Source organism: Hydra viridissima, unplaced genomic scaffold, assembly GCF_058129835.1.
Source record: "Hydra viridissima isolate aposymbiotic clone 2 unplaced genomic scaffold, HvirCarnegie_v1 scaffold_15, whole genome shotgun sequence".
Taxonomy (NCBI): Eukaryota; Metazoa; Cnidaria; class Hydrozoa; order Anthoathecata; family Hydridae; genus Hydra; species Hydra viridissima.
Genome location: NW_028324314.1, coordinates 1,174,867 through 1,200,066, shown reverse-complemented (window position 1 = coordinate 1,200,066; position 25,200 = coordinate 1,174,867). Strand labels below are relative to the sequence as shown.

General features: G+C 29.3%; 1 protein-coding gene across 2 annotated transcripts in view; it reads right to left on the bottom strand.

The window, feature by feature from the left end:
• Positions 1-2,169: 2,169 nt before the first annotated feature.
• The window catches only part of LOC145192765 (structural maintenance of chromosomes flexible hinge domain-containing protein 1-like), a 41,262-nt gene continuing 18,231 nt past the window's right edge, over positions 2,170-25,200 (bottom strand). For both annotated transcript variants that reach the window (XM_090072695.1, XM_090072694.1), the window contains exons 13-34: positions 23,678-23,930; positions 23,497-23,605; positions 22,916-23,143; positions 22,280-22,446; positions 21,700-21,868; positions 20,133-20,357; positions 19,592-19,708; positions 19,085-19,446; positions 18,656-18,841; positions 18,420-18,564; positions 17,236-17,395; positions 16,385-16,551; positions 15,912-16,228; positions 11,564-11,671; positions 10,480-10,642; positions 8,358-8,486; positions 8,123-8,237; positions 7,778-7,938; positions 7,571-7,696; positions 6,107-6,219; positions 4,048-4,234; positions 2,170-3,266 (exon numbers count right to left, since the gene is read on the bottom strand). In XM_090072695.1, coding sequence (XP_089928821.1) covers positions 2,500-3,266; positions 4,048-4,234; positions 6,107-6,219; positions 7,571-7,696; positions 7,778-7,938; positions 8,123-8,237; positions 8,358-8,486; positions 10,480-10,642; positions 11,564-11,671; positions 15,912-16,228; positions 16,385-16,551; positions 17,236-17,395; positions 18,420-18,564; positions 18,656-18,841; positions 19,085-19,446; positions 19,592-19,708; positions 20,133-20,357; positions 21,700-21,868; positions 22,280-22,446; positions 22,916-23,143; positions 23,497-23,605; positions 23,678-23,930 — 4,474 coding nt within the window. In that variant the 3' untranslated portion in view covers positions 2,170-2,499. The remainder of the gene's footprint in view (positions 3,267-4,047; positions 4,235-6,106; positions 6,220-7,570; positions 7,697-7,777; positions 7,939-8,122; positions 8,238-8,357; positions 8,487-10,479; positions 10,643-11,563; positions 11,672-15,911; positions 16,229-16,384; positions 16,552-17,235; positions 17,396-18,419; positions 18,565-18,655; positions 18,842-19,084; positions 19,447-19,591; positions 19,709-20,132; positions 20,358-21,699; positions 21,869-22,279; positions 22,447-22,915; positions 23,144-23,496; positions 23,606-23,677; positions 23,931-25,200) is intronic.

Genomic DNA, 25,200 nt, shown 5'->3' with positions numbered 1-25,200 from the left:
TTTAGAAATTAATGTCTTTTGCGGAACCAAAGATCATGTCGCTAATTGTTACTTTTTTCATTGGTCACACATTTAAACTTAAAAACAAATCAGATACCTTTATCTTCCATCTGCAATGTTTCATGACATTCATATGGAGGAACTCATGCCCCCAATACCCCTGGATTTATGGACGCTATATTCGGACGCTAAGGACAAAACTGGGAGTGACATCAATGACAATACCACCTGTAATCTACCTGATGTTGATTTGTACAACATTCTTGATCAGTTTTACCTCACTTTAATTAGGGGTTCACCTTAATCATGCTGAGCTAAACTATTTAGCAAGAGATCTATCCAAATCAAAGGGGTTTCGTTAATTTTCCATGTTGATTTTAAATGTTGCATTGCTTCAAAATGGCAATTCTTATCATTTTTATATCTACTAGATATGCAGTTCACGACAGAAAAATAAAAAAAAAAAGAAACTTTGTTAAGCAAGATTTATTACCTTCCGTATAATAGGAATAAGCGGAGATTTACAAGGTTCAGTTATTTTCTGAGTGAATCTGTGAGTAAAGTATTTATACTACATTATGTCATAAACTTTTATTTTGTTTTGCCCTTGAGTTATTCCACAAAGTGTTTGCTTTTGTGACTGGGACAGCGACATTTTGAAACTTGTGTGATTTTGAGAAGGTTCTCAATTCATATTGAATACTGAGCATTCTTTTAGAATATTCTTGAACAGCTAGATTTGTCCTAAAGGTCCGAGAATCTTCCAGAAAAATTTAGAACTTTCATAAAGCCTCTAGAACTTTCAAGAAAATTCCAGAACCTTCTAGAATGCTCTCGAACTGTGTAATAGTAGTCATACAAGTATAAAGGCACAAGTGACTCGAAAAAATATTTCAGTTAGTGTTTTTGTTAAATAAAGCAATTAACTCTTTTATTCGTTATTAATAACGAATTATATTTGAAGTATTCCTCATGGGCCTTCAAAGCGGTTTTCCTTGTTTCCTTTGCCAATGGGACAGTAAGGAGTACTATCACCTTCATGGCTTCCTGGGCACACTATCAAGTTCATGGCTTCCTGGATAATCACAAGGAAGCCATGAACAATTGCAATAAAGATGTTCCAATTAAAATATGAAGTTTGTTCAGATTTTTGTAAAGAATAACACCAAAATAGGATGCAGAATGTCACTCAAAGTTCATATCGGTGACGCTCATTTTGATAAATTCAAGGAGAACACGGGAGCTTACTCAAGGAAGAAAGCCGAGCACTTTAATTAAGATATATCTGATATTGAATGTCGTTATCAAGGGCAGTGCAACAAAAACATGATGAGGAAAGACATTGGGGCTTCTTTGTGAAAGTGGTTTACAGTACACTCGCATATCTAGCAAATCTTCTCGAAGCTTTCTGAATGATTTTTTACGGTCTTTGTCTATTTTATATGCTATTGTTGTTTCATAGCAGACCAAATGAACGAAAAAATTCTGTCTTAATAAAAAAGAATTTTTGTTGTGCTGTGATCATAGAATCAAAGTTTGTGCTCAATGTAATCGTTTTTCTGCAGCCTTTAGACGTAAACAGTTGAAATCATTTAAAATCAAAGTACAAAAATTGTGCTACATAGTGTTATGTAATAAAAGATTGACCACAACGCACCTGTTCAAAAGAAATTTCAACAAAAACTTGAGATCTCTTTGTGTTGAATGCTTGCTAACATAGAAACATCATCACTCCATATCTAGAGCCCCACATCTCAACTGGGGAGTTGAGAGGGGTTCACTGATTAAGGGGTACCAAAATATTTTCATTTTTTTTAAAGTCGAACTTCCCTGTAAATTCCCATCTGTGTGCATAAAATGTTTTTCTTTTGTAAATAAATCAATCAAGCTTTTTTTAGTGAATCTAAAATCAGACTCCTTTTCTCAACTTATCTTCTCGCTCTTGATAACTATTGACCACTGTTAACTGCTTTGCGTCATCAGTCCCATCACCCCAAACATTTGGTTTAAAGCGAATCACACTTTGATCCCTTAAAAAATGCCATTCCAACTGTCAGATGAATTTTTATTCTTTTTGCTTGAATGCAGTTAAAGCAGTCAGAGATTTTAAAAATTAGCTCACCCGGCAGACGCCTATTAACTTCAATTATTCACGAATGGAATACAAGATTTAAAGGTGTAAAAATAGTTTTTTTCGTACTCCATACCTCGTTATATTATATATAATCTTAGAAATTGTTTAAATAAACCGATTTAAAAAATTCATTCCCATAAAAAATTTGCTGGAAAAGAAAATATGTTTTGTGTGAATAATTATCTTAACACAAAAACCGATTAAGATCCACGTTTAAGGTATAATTCCGCAATAATTTATCGAAGCGTCTTCTTTATTAGTAGCATTAAATTTCTTAACAAAATATAAGCATCTTAGGACAGTTTATTAGCCATACGTTAATGGTCTCAGCTCATTTGCGGGCATCGATCAAAAATTAAAAAATCTTATTTTTCTTTTCTCCGCTTACTTGGAGACAAAGTAGATGAAATTTCGTCAGCCATTCTCTTTAGATGTTCTCGTTTTTGCTCCAGTTTTAAGATAAGTGGCAAAACTGTGTTTTCTTTTTCGCTGAGATTTCTTACACTGGCCTGAACAGCTTGTTCAGCGTTAATCATATCAAATGTCAAAACACGAAGTTCCTCCAGGCGCCGCCGCTCCTTTTGTAGATCTTTATACTCTTTTTTTTCCGTAGACGGCAGTTCACCAAAAGCGTATCTTAAATCTTCAATACGCTGGGGACAGCGGCGTTGTGGATCCATTAGACCGTCAGCAGCAAGTAGATCTCCGCTTAAAGTTAAAATAGCAGGACAGTTATGGCCTAGATGTGTTAGATGTTCACGATATCTCTGCGCGTGGTCAAGATCAGTCACAACTATAGTGCGAGAAAATACTGACCAGTATAAACTGGAACGCAGATAACTGTAGCGTTCTTTGAATTCCAGAAGATTTACAGCACAACTTATGGAGCTAGTGAAACCTGGAGGAGGGTCCGGCAGCTCAATAGGAAGGAAATTTTCAGGGTTGGTTGAGACATTTCCTCTGGAGAAACCTTTTATAAGATTCTCACTGTAAGCTGGGCAACCGAGATCATAAACCTTCCTCTGCTGTTCCCGTGTCTCGCAAAACGCAACCCTCATTTTACTTTGCACGTACCATGACAATATCCTAGCAAGATTTGGGTCAGAAACATAGGCTAGTTCACATACCAGACCTAAAAGTAAAAATGGGGCTTCAGTATTGTAATCTATATAACACTATTAAAATATTATTTTCCACATGCAAACATTTTGAATTTCCTAAATGCTTGCAACAGACAGTTTCAATTTTAAGGAATTAACAGCCAACTTTAATCAATAGCAGAGTGTCATGACTTTTCGTGCCCAGTACTCGTATTTTTTTTTCGTGTCCAGTGATTGGTTTAATCAGACATAATTTTTAACAAACTCCTTACCAGAGCACCTTTCTTTCTTTACACCTTCTGCATAAATAAACGTTCGTACAAGCATTCAGAAATTTGCCGCCATCAACACTTTATCGCGCAATGCACTCACTAGATTTTATCACGCAATGCACTCACTAGATTTTATCACGCAATGCACTGACTGGATTTTATTACGCAATGCACTCACTGGATTTTATTACGCAATGCACTCACTGGATTTTATCACGCAATGCACTCACTGGATTTTTGTATTCTCGAGAAACTTTTATAGGTCAAATGTTTAAAAGCGAATGCACATTTTAAAAAAAAACAAGTGTTTTTTAAAAAAACAAGCCGGGTTTAGTCGTAAAGAAAACATGCAAAATGTAAACAACAAAATAACTTTAGTAATTTGTTATTAAAAATATTAAAATTCATTTTAATTATTATATTTTTAGTATTTATTTCTTTGGGTTCAAAACTCATTTCAAATGTTGATGCGACTAAGTAATGATTATTTTCACGATTGTTACAAATATTTTCATTATTTATTGCTGTTTAAAATTCATACCTTTGATATACTGACGAACATTTGGGGGCGGATGTTGCGGATCCTTACGACATGGTCGAATATCATTGGTACGCATCTCGTAATCGTAACAAATGTTCCGAATTTTTAAAATTTGAATGTCAATATCTTGAATGGTTGGTTTAGGCGACTGGAAGTAATTTGCTGCCATTTTTAAAGTTGCATTTACCTAAGAGAAAACATTTACACTACAAATAAAAATTACATAAAAAATTAAATAAAAATTACAATCGAAATTACAGTAAAAATTACAATAAAAATTATAATAAAAAAAACGAACAATTGACTCAAAATTATGTTATATATAGAGCAACAACTAAAAAGTCATTTGAAAACATACGACAAACATACAAAAAAAATACAATACTATATTTTTATTTATATTTGCTATTATGACAAAAAAAATATTATTATATGAGCACTCTTACTTGATATATTAACATAATTTATACAATACAGCTATTCACGAAAGTTTAAACGATTGCAGAATTTTTATCAAGTATGTTTGGTTTTTGTTTAATAAAGAAAAACTGTAAAATGATATCGAGTTAATTTTTTTTATTTATTAAAAAAAAAGTAATTAGCTTTGAAATGATTATGAACATGTTATAAAAATTTTAATATTTAGTTAGAAAAAAGCTATTACAAAAAATCTTATAGGAAAAATAAGAAGCACAAAAGTTTAAACGAATTGCAACATTCGAACAAAAAATGAAAAAAAAAAGCCAAATTAATATTTGAAGTGTCCTCCTTTGTTTTTATAGCAAAGATAAACTCGCTTATGCATTGATTCAACTAATTTCATGCACATCACGCAAGGTACCTTCGCCCCGTCTTGTTGAAAGATGAATTGCTTGCTTCTGCCATACAAGTGTCTGATTGATGGAACTAAACACGTTTCCAATGTGTTCTTGTAGGTGTATTGATTAATTCAGCCTTTATACAGCTCACAGAAGCCTATACCTTTGTGAGAAAAACATCCCCAGATGCCAACCGAACCTCCACCGCCTTGTCGACGATGTTGCAAAAACCTGTCTGAATATTTCTCAGTTGCAAATCTTTTGACATAGATTCTTCCCTTGCGGTTTACAACTTGAAAGTTAGCTTCATCACTCCAAATAACTTTTGCCCACTGTTCTACAGACCAGTCCAGCCTTTCTTTGGACCACACTCGTCGTTTACGTTTATCCGTGATTGAAAGAATAGGTTTTTTAGCAGCTATGTACGTTCCAATACCTTTGTCCGACAATGTTCGTCTCACGAGCTCTCTGCTAACTTTTGGATTATTTTTTGACTCATTGAAGATTTGTGCTAGCTTTTTGTAGCTGAGTCTGGGGTTTTCTCTGCTCATTCTGAATATACCATTTTTGTCACGGTTGCTGAGTTTGGATGGTCTCCCAGTACGCGGCATGTCGGAGACGTCCTTGGTAAGTTCCCAGGTTTTGATGGTTTTTCTAACGCAATATTCAGAAATATTAAGTATTTTGCCTATTTGAACGTTTGTGTGATTTTTTGTCCGCGCCATACCAATAACTTGCCATTTGATGTCACTAGAAACTGATTTTCGACCCATTTGCACGCAATTGAAATTAATTTGAAATTCACAATATTTTAAGTTGATTTTTAATGAATTAAAAGCTGCCTGATGATGTTGTGATGAATTTTTTGATTGAAAAACTACTCAATTATTTGCTAATTAATTGATAAATTCGCTGCGAAAAAAATTTCGCAGCGGATTTATCAATTAATTAGCAATAACTGATCCTAAATAAAATCGTTTAAACTTTTGTGGAACCTCTTAATTTGTATCACCTACCTTTTAATGAAATTTCTGAGTAAACGGTAATGAGTCAAAACCTACTTTTTTTTATTCTATTAACAAATAACCTATTTACCGAATTGGAAAAATAATTATTTTGATATCTATTTCCGTTAGATTTTTATTCAAGAAAAACCGAAGATTAGATTTGAAAATTCTGCAATCGTTTAAACTTTCGTGAATAGCTGTATATGTAACACGAATATAAAACAAAATTGATACCTTATTTGCACATTTTTCTAATTCCATCTGCTTTGAAGTTAAATCATTTTTATAGGAGACAAGTTCAGTGTTGAGCTCTACGTACCTTTGTGTAATTTTTTTTAGTTCTTCATCTTCAAGTTTCATTCATGAAAGAAAGTTCAAATAAATAAAAAAATAAAAAGATAATAAAAGCATTTTAAATATTTCATATATCATATTTTCAATAAATTAAAAATACATTAATTTAATTCCATATAAAAACTATTAATTATTCTTTTATGGCAAATAAAACAACTTAAAGTTTGAAAAGAATAACAATAATAATAACTAGTAATTAATAATTAATAATAATAATAATAACAATAGTAATAACTAGTAATTAATAACTAGTAGTTAATAATTAATAATAATAATAATAATAATAACAATAATAATAATAATAATAATAATAATAATAATAATAAAAATAATAATAATAATAATAATAACAACAATAATAATAATAACAACAATAATAATAATAGTAACAACAATAACAATAACAACAACAACAATAATAATGATAAGAATAATAATAATATTTTTCTCTTCAAACTCAAACACATACAATATAAACTGAACTACTTTTTCAAGCTCTAACTTCACTCCGATTTATAGATTCATTATTATATTAGCATAAACCTTATTTTTGAAAACCATGAAAGGCCTAACACCATAGTATTAAAAACAATACTGCCCTTAAATTTTTTTTCTCACTTACTTTTCTCACTTATCTTTTAAAAAACATTTTCCCCATTAACTCACTGTGCATATTTTTTTAACTGGAATTTAGGATCAACTTTTACCAGTCAGCATAATTTTTCTTGTATTTGCTGTAGAAACTTAATACTTCTGATTCATCAAAAACCTGACTGTCCAAACCATTGTAAACATAGAAGCAAAACATGTTTGAATTGATCACGATTAACTCTTGCTTTTTAAAATGATGCAAAACTATCGAATGCCATTACAAGAGGACGCTTTACATTACAATTCTGAGGGAAATAGGTTAGAATAACATCTGAAACACTTGGACCCCTTCTTAATAAAGATGGATTTCTCTAATCAAATCTATTCTTAATTTAAACAAAACTGCTTTTAATAAATAAGCCAATACACAACAACAGTGAAAAGATAAGCTTGGTCTATTACTTTTCTACAAGACTACAAAATCACCAACAAGCAACAGAAAAATTGAACAGAAAAATTACTGCTGGTATTTAAAATAACTTTAAATTTAAAGAGTGAAAACAGTAGAATAGAATTTTCAAAAATAAAAAGAGATAAAGAGATTAAAGAGATTAGAAAAGACATTTTTTGTAAGAGACTTTCATCTCTGACTTTTAAACATCTATAAAATTTTTAATCTTAGTAGTTTAGTTTTAGTAGCTTCAGACCCATCTGTTATAACTCTTTGCAAAAGAAAAGAAAAATCAAGCTCACCTGTCGTATAGGAGAATTTAATCTTCAGTGGTTCTAAATTGTCATCTGAAAAAACCAAATGGTAAATACCCATCTTGGCGCCTACTTTTCCAGTAAGAGTGATCTGAGGTAAACTAGCAACTCCATCTAAAAACATTTCAAGGATTATGATACACCATTTTTCAAGAACAACCTGTTTAGTTCCAATTCAACTCATATTTTAATTACCTATGATTTCAACTGATGAACAACTTTTTTCTAGTTGCGGAATAACAGCATTTAACCCAATTTTTTCTCTATCAACAGGTTCTATAGATATTTGAACTTTTGTATTGATGGCTACTCGGTTTCCATATTTGTCCAGTACAAACAGTGAAATATGAGGAGAGCTATTACGATACAAAAACTTTCAGTTCAAAAAAACAAACAAAAAAAACTTTCTACAGTTTACTGGCCAACCAACAAGTACTATTGCTATTCAACCAGCCAGGTGACCTTTGAATTTTTTTTTTTTTATATACACAAAATTTATCCAAGAATTTTAATTGATTAGTTAAACTCATAATCATTTACTTATTATTTGTTGTACGCAGTGGTATTAACGAGTGAGCGTTTAAATCTGTTGAAGACAAAGATGCAAATAAGACAGTTTCTTTAAGTAATGAAGAAGCAAGTTGAGTGGCTGAGTCTAATCAATAAAAAAAAATCGCTGAGTCAATAGTTTCAAAACATTGATTAAAATTGCAAATACAAAATTTTTTTAACAAAAAAAAAGTTAGTGTAACTTATTTTTAAAAAGTTCACAGACCTGGGTGAACAATTATCTTCACTGGCTCACTTTTTAGAGGTGTTTTTCCTGCAATATCCAAGAGAGCAGGTCGAGATTCAATGTAAGAGCACTGTATTGTCCAAACACCTGCTTCCATAAAATGAGATGCTAAAAAGAAGTAAAGTATGAATAATAATATCATGTAAAACTCAAAAATGGATGTATTTAGTAACATGTTTGCATAGTTAATGTCCCCACCCAGACAAGCTGTGAAAAAAAAAAAAAGAAAAAAAAAAGAAAAAAAAAAGTAATATGGAATAGGTGGGGTAAAATGAAATACCATTAGTAATAACAATCCAATGAGTCTAAAGCTTAAAATGAATTTAAAGCTTAAAATTGTATTTGTATGGAATTTGACTAATCGATGATGATCATGTTTTTTTAAATTGAACCATATGCTAACTTTTGTGATTTTTTGGTCTGCAAAATAAATAGTTATATACATACATACATACATACATACATACATACATACATACATACATACATACATACATACATATATATATATATATATATATATATATATATATATATATACTTTTCCATATTTAAAAGTAAATTTAGTGGGTCTTTAGAAGGTAGAACAAATATCAACCCAAGGTGTTAAACAGAGAATATATTTTTGATCTACAGAGTGTGGCCACAATTTGTGGGCTTTTTCTTACTACTAGACTAACAAATCTTTTAAACCCAGAAATAATCTAAATAAGATTTATAAAAGAAGAGTTCAAGATAAATCTATCTTACTGTTCTCAGTTAAGAAGAACAGTAAGCATCCTAGGAGCAGTTGCTCCTACATGCAACTATAATTGATCAGATAAAAATCTGTACCTTACCTAAAACCTTGTTCCTTGAAACATTGAAAAAAAAAACATTGTTGAAATGTTGAAAACCTTGTTGAAAAGTTTCCTTTGATTTCGGTCTTTAAACTTTTATACAAAACTTTTATAAAAATTTCAATTCAATTAAAAAAACTCAATTGTATATAAAAAGTTTATGCAAGGGGAAATTTTTTATGATACCGGCCTAGTTTTTTAATGAAAAAAAATTGTCAAAGCTAAAGATTTTTTTTTTAAGTTCATTTATTTATTGGCATCTTTTTTGTGCAACACTTTTCTTGATCCCTGAGAAAATTAAATGGCAAATTTTTTGGTTTAAATAAATAAGGAATCCAATCTAATGTTGGTATAGCAAAATTAGTCATTGTTTCAGAGGGCTGCGTTTAAAATACATTATAAAAGTTTAAAGAAACTGAGACTGTCAAAGATTCTCCAATCCTGGTATTTCAAAGTTAATTGAAAGAGAAGTATCATTTTTTGCAGGGTTCGATCAAATGTTAGAACAAGCATTTTGTAATTTAACCAGAGAATTCAATGTTTTCTTAAAGAATGTTACAACTGGCAAAGGTGTTACTCAACAAAGGCTCGGCTGGAATATGGGGATGGAATTCTCACAAAGGTCCAGGTCTCAGCAACGGAAGAATAAATCAATACATAGATACTCTAGAAAAGTGTTTAAAACAATAAGCAAAATTGTTTTATGGAAGAAACAAAAATTTGATGCTTTAATGAAAAAGGCTAAAAAGTTATTCCTTGGTACAAAGAATAACTTTTAGCCTTTTTTATTAAAGCATCAAGGTACAGTTTTAAAGCTTGCTATTAAAGTCAAACATTCTATAGCACACTTTTTCAGCCACCATTATGACCCCACATTAAACTTGGATGATGCTAGCATGAGATGATCCTATTTCAGCAACACTTTCCTTCTGTGATGGAGTTGCACTTAGTGCTTGGTGTGATAAACAGGGTATTTGTATTTGATTAGCTTGGATAAGGTTCTCAGTAGGAGTATAGGTACTGAAATTAGAGAAACTAATTGGTCTGAAAGACCTAAAGCATGGACTAGTTTTTCTTATCTATTTTTTAATGTTAGCTATGGTCTTCTAATGCATAGTAGATCTGGTTTTCTATATTTAGTTATCCCTCATAATGATCAAATGTAATTTTCAGAGGGAAAAAAATCAATTTTAGCACCTTTTGATTTGACTGCTAACTTATATAAAACCATATAAAATCATTAATATTATATAAAATCATACAGCTGTCAGATGCACAGAACAACACATCATCAGTGAATGATTGCAAGCTATTGTTGTAAATAGTGAGTGCATCAGAGCTTTTACCCGAAGGCGATATGATAGTGAAACTTATATTTGACTTTAGAACAGGAGCAGGTACATCATCTGAAGTCTTGTGAAATACCTATAAATACATCACATGATTACACTATATGCAGTACTTAGCTACCTTATTAAAACAATCACATTTCTTTTTTTTTTTTAAAAAAAAAGGCCATGATGTCAACTGGTTTGGAAAAACAATTAATGAAATTTTTACAAAAACTTTGCAAGTTAGAAACAGCTGAGTTTATGATTTTAACAAGTAACATTACTTAATTAAATAAAATAATTCAATTAATTAAAATAATTTAATATTAATTAACTGAGTTGCATTATTTAAGTCAAAATATTTATTTAATTCAAAATATTCATTTAAGTCAGAATAAATTAATTTAAGTAATATTAATTATTTAAGCCATACCAATTTATTTAAGCCATGTATTATTTGTATTACTAAATGCATTATTTAAGTAATAATCTATCAAAAATACTTCCAGGCAATTAGATATATTTACTTTTTCAGCTGCTTAAAATACTTTTTTGATTAATTTAGAATTACTAAAAATTTTTATAAAAACTCTGATAAAGTGCAATAATTGTTAATAATAATTATTAACAATGATTACTAATAATAACTATAAATATTAATAATTAATTTTAATAATCATTATTAATGATAATGATTATTAAAAATATTTATCAATAATGATTATTAAAAATGATTGTTAACAATTATTATTAACAATTATTAATAAAAATCATCAGTAAATAACTGTTAATAGCAATTATTAATAATCATTATTAGTATCAATTATTAGCAATAATTATTAATAATAACTATCAATAATAAATACTAATTCCTATCATAACTTTGTACTTGTAAATTCCTCTCCCTAACATTTTGCTTACCTTAACCAACAAGTATTTTCCTTATCTTAATCAGCAAGTATTTTCCTTATGTTAACCAGGAAGTATTTTTTGTATTATCCAACAGTTATTATACCTTAATCAGAGGAAATAGAGATGAAGCAGTAAACATAGTCTCTTCCACTTTTAATGTAATACTAGTGACTAAGTTGGTCTGCAGAATGTGGACATCAATAAATCTTGGCTAAAAGAAAATTAAAACAATTTAAAAGGTAAACTTCAACTCAAAACTTTTTACATTAAAACATGTGCCTTTTTTTTTACAGAATGAAACTTTTTACATTAAAAAACATTTTTTTATTTTTTCGAATGCAACAAATGTGATAATTGTTTGTCTGTAAAAGGAATGATTAATTCAAATTTTATCACGCATTATTTCGTATAAAAATTGTATTCGATTTCGTATAAAAATTCTTTAGGAGAATTTTTTTTTTTTAATTAAGGGTAACCCTTATTTTATTGCAATTTAAACACCTCATTAAAAAAAATTGTATGTCGAAAATAAATAAGTATTACATAATAAATATTATATAATAAATAAGTATTACATTAGTTTTAACTTTTGGCATTATTGTTTTCATCTGTTGTCTTATTTTATTATCTGAATTTTTATTCAACTTTTTTGGAAAAAAAAAAAAAAAAAAAGGATTTAAGTAACAGGTTAATATTTCTTAAAAAGCTTCTAATTCTCAAATGATTCAGCATGTTCTCCTATACATTTCTTAAAAAACTTCAAATTCTCAAGCAATTCAGCATATTCTCCTATATATTTTTAGAAGAATGACAAAATCAAAGGAGATAAGAATTGCTAACAGAAGTGCAATAGTCACTTTGCACAAAGAAAATTATTCCATTAGAAAAATTGCAAAGAATTTAAAATACAAAGGGCTTCAAGAGACAGTAAAGAGACTTTCTACCTATGGTGACTTAAGTGACTTAATGGTGACCTATGGTGACTTAAGTGACTAACTAAACAAGAAAAGAAAGGCCTTCAGTTCACATCCAAGGCAAATGATCTATGCGGTAAAACTTATTTCTGAGCAAAATAAACATTTAGCTGCTCCTCAGCTGAATTTGATAATAACCAAAACAAAGAAGTCTCTTTCAATGACTGTAAATAGTAATTATAAAATTTGCACCGCATCCTCACTAGATAAAAAAGATGAAGACGTTGATTAAAATCAGCCACCACTTATTACTGGATTGTTATCTCACTACTTCATTTTTAGGGCAAAGACATAATTTTTTTCATTTTTTAAAATAAATTCTTGTATGCATTATCAACTGCTTGATTGTGGCCTAAAAGGAAGAGTTTCTTGATTAGATGGTGATCTAAAATGATGCATTGGTGTTAAAAAGTAGAAAATAATTGGCATAAAGAGATTGAAATGGGCAAAGATGCATCAGGATTAGACTGTATCTGATTGGTCTAAAATTTTTTGGACAAGTGAATCTAAACTTCAGGTCTTTGGCTCAAATAGACGAATATATGTACCGCATACAGTTACGGAAAAAAGTATCCGGACAAACTATTTTTAGGTATAATTCTATATTAAATGAAGGAAACCTCATACTGTTATATATATTTTTGTAGCTCTCTACAAGCTCTATCTAAATGTACCATCAAACATTTACTACACTAAGTAGATGTCTCTTTTGGTAAGAAAAACTAAAATGACTGTGGAAAAAAGTATCCGGACAGTTACTTTCTGCTAATTTTTGGTCAAGATTTTCAATAAAGTTAATGGCATAATATCTTATAAGTATCCTAGTAGCTTAGGATAATATAATAAGGATAATATAAGTGAAAATGATAAAAACCATAATTTCTATTTCTATAACATTTAGAACTCATTGATAACCGTTACCATGGTGAAAAGTAAAGAATTGACAGAAGTTGCTAGGAAAGAGATTGAAGTGCTCTCAAAAGAAGGCAAAACGGTTCGAGATATAGCACAACAGCTTTGTATGCCCAAATCAACTGTTCAAGATACTCTGGGGAGAATTAAAAAGCATGGAGTACTCAAAAGTTTGCCAAGATCTGGACGAAAACGAAAAACAACTCCAAAGATTGATCGAAAAATCCTCACTTTGGTAGAGAATTCCGTGAGACCAAATGCAACAGATATTGCGAATCAACTCAGAGAACTCGAGTTAGTCAATATAAGTCCTCGAACTGTTAGAAATAGGCTGCATGAGTATGATTTACATGGTAGAGCACTTGCCAAAAAACCGTTACTTACCAAACGACCTATTGCAAAGAGGTTTGCGTTTGCAAAGAAATATCAAAACTGGACCGTTGATGATTGGAAGAAGGTATTATGGTCAGACGAAACAAAAATATGCCTTAATGGTTCAGATGGTAGACGTTGGACATGGAGAAGACCAGGTGAGTTAATGCAACAAAAGCATGTTAAACAGACAATAAAGCATGACAAGTATGTCATGGCCTGGGGATGCTTCAGTTGGAATGGTGTGGGGCGTATTCATGTTATAGAGGATACATTGACTTCCCCAAAGTATGTTAGAATACTTTCAAATCATATGCTACCATCTGCTCGAGAGTTATTCGATGGAGAATTCTTATTCCAGCAAGATGGTGACTCAAAACATACGACAAAAAATACCAAAGCCTGGCTCCAAAGCAAAAATATCGAGGTGTTAGATTGGCCAGCACAAAGTCCAGACTTGAATCCTATAGAAAACCTATGGAAAGTAGTCAAGGAAGAAATTTGTAAGCTCATATTGACGAAAAAAGACGACATCGAGGAAGCACTCAGAAAATGCTGGAATTCTATAGATATAACGAGGTGTAAGAGTCTGGTTGAGTCAATGCCTAAGAGAATTGACGAAGTATTAACTAATAAAGGAGGATGGACTAAATATTAAAGAAATAAATTACAAAAAAAAAAAAAAAATTTTTTGTCCGGATACTTTTTTCCACAGACAATTTAGTTTTTCTTACCAAAAGAGACATCTACCTAGTAAAGTAAATGTTTGATGGTACACTTAGATAGAGCTTGTCGAGAGCTACAAAAATATATATAACAGTATGAGGTTTCCTTCATTTAACATAGAATTATACCTAAAAATAGTTTGTCCGGATACTTTTTTCCGTAACTGTACATCTAAAGAGAAGATACCAACCTATATTGCTCTAATTGTGAAAAATGGTGGTGGTTCAGTTATGACGATATTTATCATCAAGTGGGACAGGGGACCTTGCAAGGATCCACAACATTTTGAATAAGGAGAGTTAAAGAAGTATTATGAAGAATAATGCAAATCCATTTGGGTTACATTTAATTGCAATAGGCTTTTTTCTGCAACAGGATAATGATCCAAAACATACTGCAATAATAAGTAGAGAATATACAGAAATGAGAGAACACGAGGGCTTGCTAAAAACTATGATATGACCGCCATAATCCCCAGATATGAACCTGATTGAAATATGAACCTGATCCAAATCAAAAATATTTCTTCAAAAAAAAAATCTAACAATCACTGTGCTGGAAAAATTGGTATTGAGAACAGTCAGACTTCTAGCTGCAAAATAGAAGAAGAATGAATGACCTTAAGTCAACAAATCATAACTTGAAACCTTTAGTCACCAAATCATAACTGAGACAAGTATTAAAAGCTCTGTAAAATAAGCAGATGCAACAGACTTAACACAGGTCATCAACAACTTGAATAGGTGGACTAAACAGTCTTTAGAACATTAATTTCAAATATCTATTTAATTTTACTCAATGTATGTCTAGTATTTTAATTAAAACATCAGAGCTTTAAGTTTATGTTAATAATGTGTGTTTGATAACACATTTTATAATTAGCCCTTATAATACAGAATATATTTATAATCTGTGTTTGAAAAATATGTTAATAATGTACATCTAGTTTCTGACTAAATTTTTGTGCAAAATTGGTTGCTTTACATTTAACATACTGATTCTAATGTAATAATGCTAATATTTTCTGTTTCAGATACTGCTCTTTGTGAGGTTTTTCATTCTTATATATGTAATAAACTAAAATTGAACTACTTTTCAACATCAATAATCATTGTACTTTTCATCATAAATATTTATTGTATTATCTCAACTTCTAAACAATTTCTTCTTTACCTTTTTTAAAGTAAAAGTTCTCTACTGTATTTTTTTGGTGCTGTAACTCTACTATGATACTTTCTTAAAAAATGTTACTATGCTTTGCTTAATAATCATGTGTAATTTAAATTAACTTAAATTAACATTCAAATTAACTTTAGAATGTCACCCTGTGTTTGACTCTCAAACAATTTTTGTTTCATCTTATAAAAAAAAGACTGAGGCACAAACTTCTAAATTATAGAAAAATTAATTAAACTTACAGAAAAAAGACTGAGATAGAAACTTCAAGATATTTAATCATGTGTTTACCTCAACTGCACTCATGTCTGGAGCATATACTTTTAGTTTGACATTGCCTCTATCAGCATAACATTTAACAGTGTTTGCACGAAAAACTACTTCACCCATACGACTTGTTTCTTTTATAATTGATGCTCCAGCAGTTTGGGGCTCCCAAACCATTTTAATACCTGTCTTTATAGATGTTGAATTCCCATATAAATCAGTTAAGCAGCAATGGATATTAGATTCAATAAAGCTGTTAGCAAAAAGAGATATTTTAGGGACCTCGTCATTTTTATCATTCTTGAATAAACTGCATTTAAGAGAAATTTTTGATGCAGGACCTAAATATTTCAGAGGAAAAAAGCCATTCACTGTAATGCAATGCAACATCACAATTCATTAGAAAAGGTAAACATAACTATTAAAGCAATTAACGTTTCATTCAAACAATCTGGTTTAAAATTAAAGTGATTTAAAATTAAACTCTTTTAACTCACCACAACTGAGCTGAATTTGAATAGAATCCTTTAGAAGTTTATTATGCTCATCTTGAACAAACAAAATTACATTGCCGACACTTCCTGACAAAGTTGAAGAGGAGGAAAATATGAATTCATCCATACAACGAACAAGCGAGCCAGAATATTCTACCTTTAAATCTGGTCTAGAGGTAAAATTTTAGAAAAAATAATTATATTAATCATTTATGAAGATAACAATCTTGTAACGATCTGCTGATAAAATAAAAAACAAAAGTTTATCTTCATATTTATGCTGCAAGAACCTTCTCATATCTTCTCATACCTTTGACATATAAAGCAATTTTGTTGGATAAATACCTTTTCTTCTCTATCCTTTCTATATTTAAAACTTTGCTAAATTTTTACTCAATTTTTATATCAAAACATCTACTAAATGTCAGTTTTTTGTATGCATAAATTTCAAGATAAAATTTCAAATGGTTGCATAAAACAGAAAGCTGTGCTAATAAATATTTTGTCGCCCCAAACAATTTTATTGGAGCTCTCAAGCCACCAATGAGTTAATAGATGATATAAAATATGCTTAGTAAAAATTTAGTGAAATCATCAACATTTTTTTGCTGTTTTTTTATAACACTTGTATAATTAGAAGAGTCCTTTAGGAAAAAATCAGAATGTTTTTCAATTTTTAATTTTAAAAATTTTAATTTTTTCAAAATTGAAAGCAAAATATTATAACATTTTAGGTTTTTAAAAAAATTCAATTTTTTAAAGATTTAAACAATGCTAACCGGCATTAGTCTTTGAATATTTCTAAAATGTCTATTTATAGTAATCTTCAATAAATACCAAAAAAAACTAATTACTTTGAATGCTCCACTGTTATAACAGGAACAGATTCCATAGGTGATGCTTGATTATGATATTGATCATAGGCAACCACTTTAGTGGCATTTGTCAATTCTTTTTTCCCTCCACAAAAAGCAGTCAAAGTCAAAGGAACAAATCCCCATTTAGCTGCAACATCTACAAAATGTGCTTAACAGTGCTCATATGCAAGAAAACAATAAGTAAAAAAAAACAACAACAAATAACACATGTAAACACAGTTTAATTTTGGAATTAACTTTTTCAAAAACCAAAATTTTACAACTAAATTTGATGCTTTAAAGTGGCCTCAATTTTTTAAACTTGGCTTTCAGGCATGCATGATTTTCATCATATAACAGGTTTAGAGCATAGACCTATTATACAAGAAAAGTAATGCATATCATATTGAAACCAAGTCTACAACATAATATCCACAATATGATATTTGAAGAGATGGAAAAATCATAATACGTTTTAGATTAATGAAACTTGAAACGTTTTAGATTAATGAAACTTGAGACGTTTTAGATTAATGAAACTTGAAAAATTAAAAAAAGAAAAAAAAAAGAAAAAAGAAGAGTGCATACAAATAATTTACTTTACGCACATAAATTACTGTCATGAATTATCAATTGGTGGTCACTCTGCATTATCATAATATTTCATATTCTTCTGATAAATCTCATATTCTTACTGATTTTCCTCTAGAACTGGTCTTAATTATTAGAATATTTTCTCAAACATGCTAAATATTTTTACTTCAAAATATTTTCTTCAAAATTTAATTTTAAGATTAAAAAAAAAAAAAAATGCAAGTATAAATGATTTTATTTCAAAATTTTCATACTCAAAAGTATGTGATTAAATATTATGTTTTATTATGAATTATATTGCTCATTATACCAATGACTTTAAAACGTAGTGCATAAGTTATTTCTTTAATAAACCTACACTTTTAACTTAAAAAAAAAAAAAAAAAAAAAAGAAAAGAAAAGAAGAAGAGCTTTAGGCTGTAAAGAAATGTTATTATGAAACAGCAATAGAATGTGTACTTTGGATATCTTAGGTTTTTTGAAAAAGTTAAACAAAACTCGAAATCACTTACAACAGATAGGAGAATACATTTTCATACACAGGCAGAATTATTATAGTAGTATATTGAAGCATTAAACGTTTTTACCTGGCAATACATTTAGTTTAAGTTTGGCTTCACTGCGAATCTCAAACCCATTATACTTAATAAAACATTGCACAATTTGTGTGGTAGCTTGAGCAGTGGTTGGTACATTAAGGTCAGGGAGCAAAGGTAACTTTAAAGCATCAACCTAAAAGAAAATTTTTAACTAAAAATAAAGATAAAAATTAAAATACAATTTCAGTTTTATAAATTGTTCTAAAACAAGTAAAAATAAGAACCTCAGCCCATGAAGCTGTAACATGAGGACTCTGTGAGAGGAGGTCTTCTTCTGACATCTGCTCGCCTTTTTGGTTGTAACCAATGATTTTGAGGCCTTTTACTAATGACCCTGCAACTGCACTTAAATGAAGATTTTCAGAGTTACCTTGTTTATCATCATGAACAATTTGAATTTTCTGACACGCCTAAAGAAATAAAAAAAAAAAAAAAAAAATAAGGCAGCAAGACCAAATAGCAATACTAACAAAATTGAAATCTGACAAACTAAAACCAAAGAATAAATTTTTTCTTTTCTTCCAAAAACTTAAACTTTATGAGATGTGAAAAAATTTAACAGATTGAACAACTATCCTATCTGAAAAATAAATAACTTGTATCAGCCTTAATAAGTCTCCTTATTAAAATGAAAACTAGTAAATTTTCGCAACCTTGCTTGGAAAAATTTGTATTTCAAATTCATAAAGGGTTTTCAGAACAGATTGTATACTTGGTCGCTTTTTTGAAAGATTGGGAATGATCAACTGAATTTTTACAATTTTTGTAACTGGTGATGATATCACAGAGGTAAGTTTTATTGAAGAACTAGAGAACTTTGCCCTTGAATTTACTATAGTTGATAGAAGAAACTGCTGGCTGAAGGCATCACATACTGCTGCTAGCAAAATAGATTTATCTTGCAATGTGCTTGGCTGATTCCATTTGTCAACCAACTTTATCTCAAGCTCTGGAAAGCTATCATAATTTTCATACTCTTTGGAAATCTTTTTTATTATACATTTTTCAGGTGCGCCTAAATAAGTTAATATATTATTTAATAATTTTAAAAAACTTCAGTTAATTTACATTTTACATTTCTATATGAAATTCTAAATTCTAAAGATTAAAAAGATGATGGTAAAAGCCAAACAATAGTAAAAATCAAAGATAAGTGTAACCTGTAACCAGGACTATTGGGAACATAACATCGCCAATGCCCTCAGCAATAATCCAAAACTCATAATCACGATTCCTACTAACTTCTTTTTCATTTGGGAATATAGCGATATCATTTACTAAAGATACATAAACAAGATAAAACAAAGATAAACTTTCTTCTATTTATTTTATTATAATAAAAGTGCATGAATAGAAATAAGAATATAATAGAAATATAAAAAATAAAACTTTTATAAAATTTGTACAAAATGAGTATAGGATGCAATATATTCAACAGTGAAATTTTAAAAATATTCAAAAGCAAACTTCATTAAACATTTAGACAGTTTATAAAATTTAATGAGTTTATGACAATTACAAAAGTATTGCTGACTTTTTTTTTTTTGTAATGTCAATCATTTTAAATTACTAGCATTACAAAAAAGGTCATTATTATCCATTTCAAATTATATATGTTGAATTATTCAAACTATTTATATCGAATTCAAACTCATACAAACAAATGAATTCACTTAGTAAATAAACTTTAAAATGATTTACCTTTCAAGCGGCCATTTTTATCAGGGGTGTATCTATCCATGACACCTGATATTATCAAATCTTCACATGAAATTAATAACTTAACAGAAGTTTCATTATCTTTGAAAATGTTCGTTTCATTCATATAGACATCATGAAATGACAATGTAAAAGAGATAACATTTTCACCCAACGGAACTTTATCAGGAGAGCTCTCATGTAAGTTTAAGATTTCAGCAACATTAGCTTTAAGAAAAAAACTATTAGTAAACTTATTATTTAAAAAAAAAAAAAAAAGCCCCAAAAATCAAAAAAAAACTTGGTGGTGCAATTACTAATTGCTAATCAGCTGATCAATAATTTTAGAAATAAACAGACAATAAAAGTGAAAAAAAAACATAAAAAAATCTTTTAATAACTGAAAAATTTTGTACAAAAAAAATGTAAATTGTAAAAAAAGTTATTTTAAAGTTTATTGACCAAGAATCAAATGAGAAATTCTATTAACCCTGTGCTGTGGTGAAATTGAACACAAGATGGGGTAATTACACTTAATTAAACACAATAACCTTTGAAATTGAAACGCTTTTAGTAAGTTGAAAAAGACCTTTCAAGAGTGGAACATCATTTAACATTTTCATTAAAATAATTTTTTTTGCAGCCAAAAAAATAGTTAAAGTAAGAAAAAAGATTTAAAGTCAAATCTTAAAAAGAATCTTCTTTATGAAGCGACTTATTTAAGATGTGACGTGCAAAATGCTGTACTGAGAGATCCTTGATGCAACCTCATCTTCCTGTTCCCTAAATTCTTAAAAGTCAAGTTTCAAAACTCAAATTGAGTTTGCCAAACAAAATTGGGCCATCTTTTTCTTGAATGAATGACTCAAAGTTTATACTGTATGAACCTAACGGAACAAAGTACATTTGAGACCTTGTTGTTTTCAAAAAGTCTTTAACATTTATGTACGAACTTCTAACAGTTAAGATTTAGGATGCTTCATGGATTGAAGCTGCTTATGCTGCAACACAAACAGTTCAATTCACTGTATCAATGTTATTCTTGGTCAAGTTATGTACATAGTTATCTTTGAAAAGGTAATGCTAAGTACAAATGTTATTTGATTCATTTTTTAATTAAAAAAAAAACTATTAAATTTTTTTGCTTTCTTCCCTGTGATGCAATCATATCATCTATTTAATCCTTGTGATTTGCTAAATATTTTTAAAAGTTGTGAATAATCGCAATAATAAAAAAAGAAATTAAAATTAAAAATTTGTACCAAAACAATGACTGCTCACCATAAAAATTCCATCAGTTTCTAACAATAAACTTCACTGCCTTAAGTATATCCAGTAATTTTGTTTAAAAAGAATTTTCTTTTTTTTTAAGATTTATTAGCTTACCACTAATTACTGAATACTTTATCATTTTTCTACTCTTTTTGAAATATATTTCTTACTGTATTTGAAGAAAAATGTAACACTGGTAAAACACTATCTAAATTTCAAATCTTAAAGTCTTTAAAACTGAATAATCTTGTCAACAAGCATTTCGCATGTCACATCTTTTAAAATAAAATTAGTTAACCTTTTATGTCGATTTCAATTGACTTGCTCAGCTCCGGCTTAACCTTATTATTGTTTAAGAGGACTGAAAAGGTCAGCATGTACTTGCCAACTTTGTCAAAGTAAAATGGTTTGAACATATACTTCTTGTCTATTGGTTGAGAGTTTACCAGTTCTGATCTTTGAGTTAACTGAAAATAAAGTTAAGTATCAATAGTCCAATTTACATTTTGCACTGATGTTGAAGATAGTATTTTGATAATGATAATTTCTGTTTAAGTTTTTTTGTATTAAATGGTTTCTGTTTAAGGTTTATAGTTTTTTTGTATTAAAACCTTGTTGGGTGTGATATTGTCATATTTCAAAGATTTAAAAAAAGAGAGGCCTGTATATACTTGCATATCCAATTGGTAATCATACAATTATATTTAAAACAATTCTATGAAAATTTGATGAAGCAAGCTATCAATTTCACATTTCTTCAGTTCTCTCTCTATAGGTTTTATTAAAACTTAAGGTTTAATGAATGTTAAAACTATTATACCACATTCTATCAAAAAATAAATAAGTAAACAAGTCTCTTATGAATAAACAGAATGTACCTCAACTTTCACTGATATTTTTCTTTGATGAACTTCAGTTATTGGTTCATGACTTGAGTTGTAAACCACCACCCAAAAGTTTGTTTTATCTTTCATTTCAACACCAGCACAGAACTTCAGCTTTTTTGGAACTTCCCTACCTGGGTCACTTCCTTCAAAAACCTTCACTGATAAAATAAATTTACTTTAAAATTAACACTTAAAGTATCAGGCAAACCAGGGAAAATTCCACAACACATGTGCAACTTTTACTGACACCATAAAAAATGTATTCTGATGATTTGAATAAAAAACTAATAAAGAAGGGATAATCTTTGATATAATAACATTTAGGATATTTACAAAATGTAAAGTAATTGTGATGTTACAAAAACTTTCATTCTTATTTACTTGACTTAACACAGTTAGGTAGAGGGGAGGACCTTCGCTGCCTGATAAAAAAAAACATCTAAAAACAGAAGTTTTTTTTTTAAGACTTGCAGCAATGACATAGTTATTATATGGCTGATATGATTAATCTTTACAACTTCATTTATACAGAAATGTACTTTCAATAACAATGTAAAGTGATACACTTACTGTAAATCTTCTGCAAGTACAGTTGATATAGTAAAAAAAAAAAAAGGTATTACATACTATATTTGGGCAAAAACTGTCTCTCAGAGGCAAACGTGCTTTCTAGTGTTTCCTTCTCTGTTATTCCAGCTATTCTGATTAATGGTTTCTCTTCTAGCCGATCACCAAAAACATCTTCAGGGAGTCTTGAGTAAACTATTGTTGACACATCAGTAGATTTTGCTTTCTTTACAAAGTATATGACTTTTCCGAGCAAAAGTGGTTTCCAGTCAATTTTCACAATATCACCTATTAAAAAACATATGGTTAAAGTATCTAAACAAAAAAATGTAGTGGGAAAAAATAAACTTTTTTACTAAGTTGAATGTTTTGTTAAATTTTGGGCAAAGAAAGGTAAATGAAAATTTTGTTTTTGTTTTTCTAAAATATTGTTAAAAATTTACTTTCAAAAAATTTCATAATTTCATAATTTTTTACTTTCAAAACTTTCATAACATTTCTCATCAAAAACTTTTTTTTTTCTGAATAACTCAGCAAAGTTTATTTTTCACAATAAAATTTTGTGTTTGGATATTAAATCAAAACCAGAAAAAATCAAGTACTTCATTTAAAAATGCTACATTGAACATGATAAACTTCACCTGATTTGTAAATACTTTCTCCAGATGGAGTAACCATTTTTACTTGTTTGTAAAATATGTCTTCATTCTTTGACTGTTCACTGTCTGGTAACGGGTTCTCAAATATAACCTATTAAAAAAAGAAAGTTTGTAAAATTTATGTCATTATCATTAATGGTGTCATAATAGCTAATTGTAATACCTCATTATCATACAATCTGTGACATTGTTGCAACCATTTTTTGAATTCCTGTGGTAACTTCTTCATTCCAGATGCTTCACTCATAGCATTAGAAAGATCTCTTTGTGTGTCCAATAAAATCTTTAATTTATTGTTGGATATTGGAGTGTGGTAGTTGAAAAATAATAAACCGCGAATACGATTAAAGCATGCATCAGGTAAGCGATCTCTTTGTTTCCTGCTGCGCCCTTCAGGTTTTGCACAAAACTCCAAACTTAAAAGATCAAGAACTTCAGTCAAATCCAGGATAAAAAAATAAAAATTTACAAATTGGGATATGCTATTAAAAATCATTTAAGGGAACGTTTTTTATCAGGCTTTTAGTTATCCATCCCTCAGTTTTTTTAAAGTTATCAGCAAAATCAACATTTCTTAGGAAATTCTTTTACTTAGTTGTAAAAAGGTTTAAATGGCTGATCTATCTTATAAGAGTAAATGATTTTTTCCTCTTGCTGTATGCTTATTGGAGTTTTGTTTTTAAGGAATGAGTTAGCTATGACATAAGATTTTTGTTTAATTAAAGATCTTGCTGTGTCTCATTTTAATATAAGGTTTAAGTCTGTTTACCATTTTAGTGAGAAATGTTACGACTCTTTTACAAGGTTGCTGCTTAAATATGTTAGCATTTTTTTTAGCTAAGGCAACAGCAAAAAATATTCTGCAATGACATCAGTCATGTTGAAAGAAAAATCTCAGAATGTAATTTTTTGTGTCATTTGTAAAATACGCAAAAAGAAATGTTACAATTTTTAATGTGAAATACCCTACTCCCTATATCAGAATTCAGACCTGGAAAACATGCAGATAAAATTAATGAAACATTTTTTCAGGATGATGATTGTTTTGTAGTTTGAAAGGAAAATCTGGAAAAAAGTTGTAACAAAAAAAAACTTTTTTTTTGAATTTGTTTGTGTTTTTTTGAAGTTTGTTAAGCATTAAAAATGACAATAAACCCCCAAATATATTCCATTATATTCAAGTGTTGACACCCAGTTAAGTGGTTTCTTACAAAAAAAAAAAAATGATAAAAACAAATTTGGTAACTGAAAAATAAAAGGAGTAAAGAGTTATAAGATTAAAGAGTTGTAAATAAGAGGAAATCCTCCTTAAAATTTTGTTTTGTTACTTTTTTTTAATGATCATTCATTTTTTTGTGATTTTGCAAATAGTACATTATACTATGTCCTCTAACCAAAATACTATGTCCTCTAACCAAAACACTATGTCCTCTAATCAAAATACTATGTCCTCTAACCAAAACACTAAGTCCTCTAACCAAAATAAAATGTCCTCTAACCAAAATACTATGTCCTCTAACCAAAATACTATGTCCTCTAACCAAAACACTAAGTCCTGTAACCAAAATAAAATGTCCTCTAACCAAAATACTATGTCCTCTAACCAAAATACTATGTCCTCTAACCAAAATAAAATGTCCTCTAACCAAAATACTATGTCCTCTAAACAAAATACTATGTCCTCTA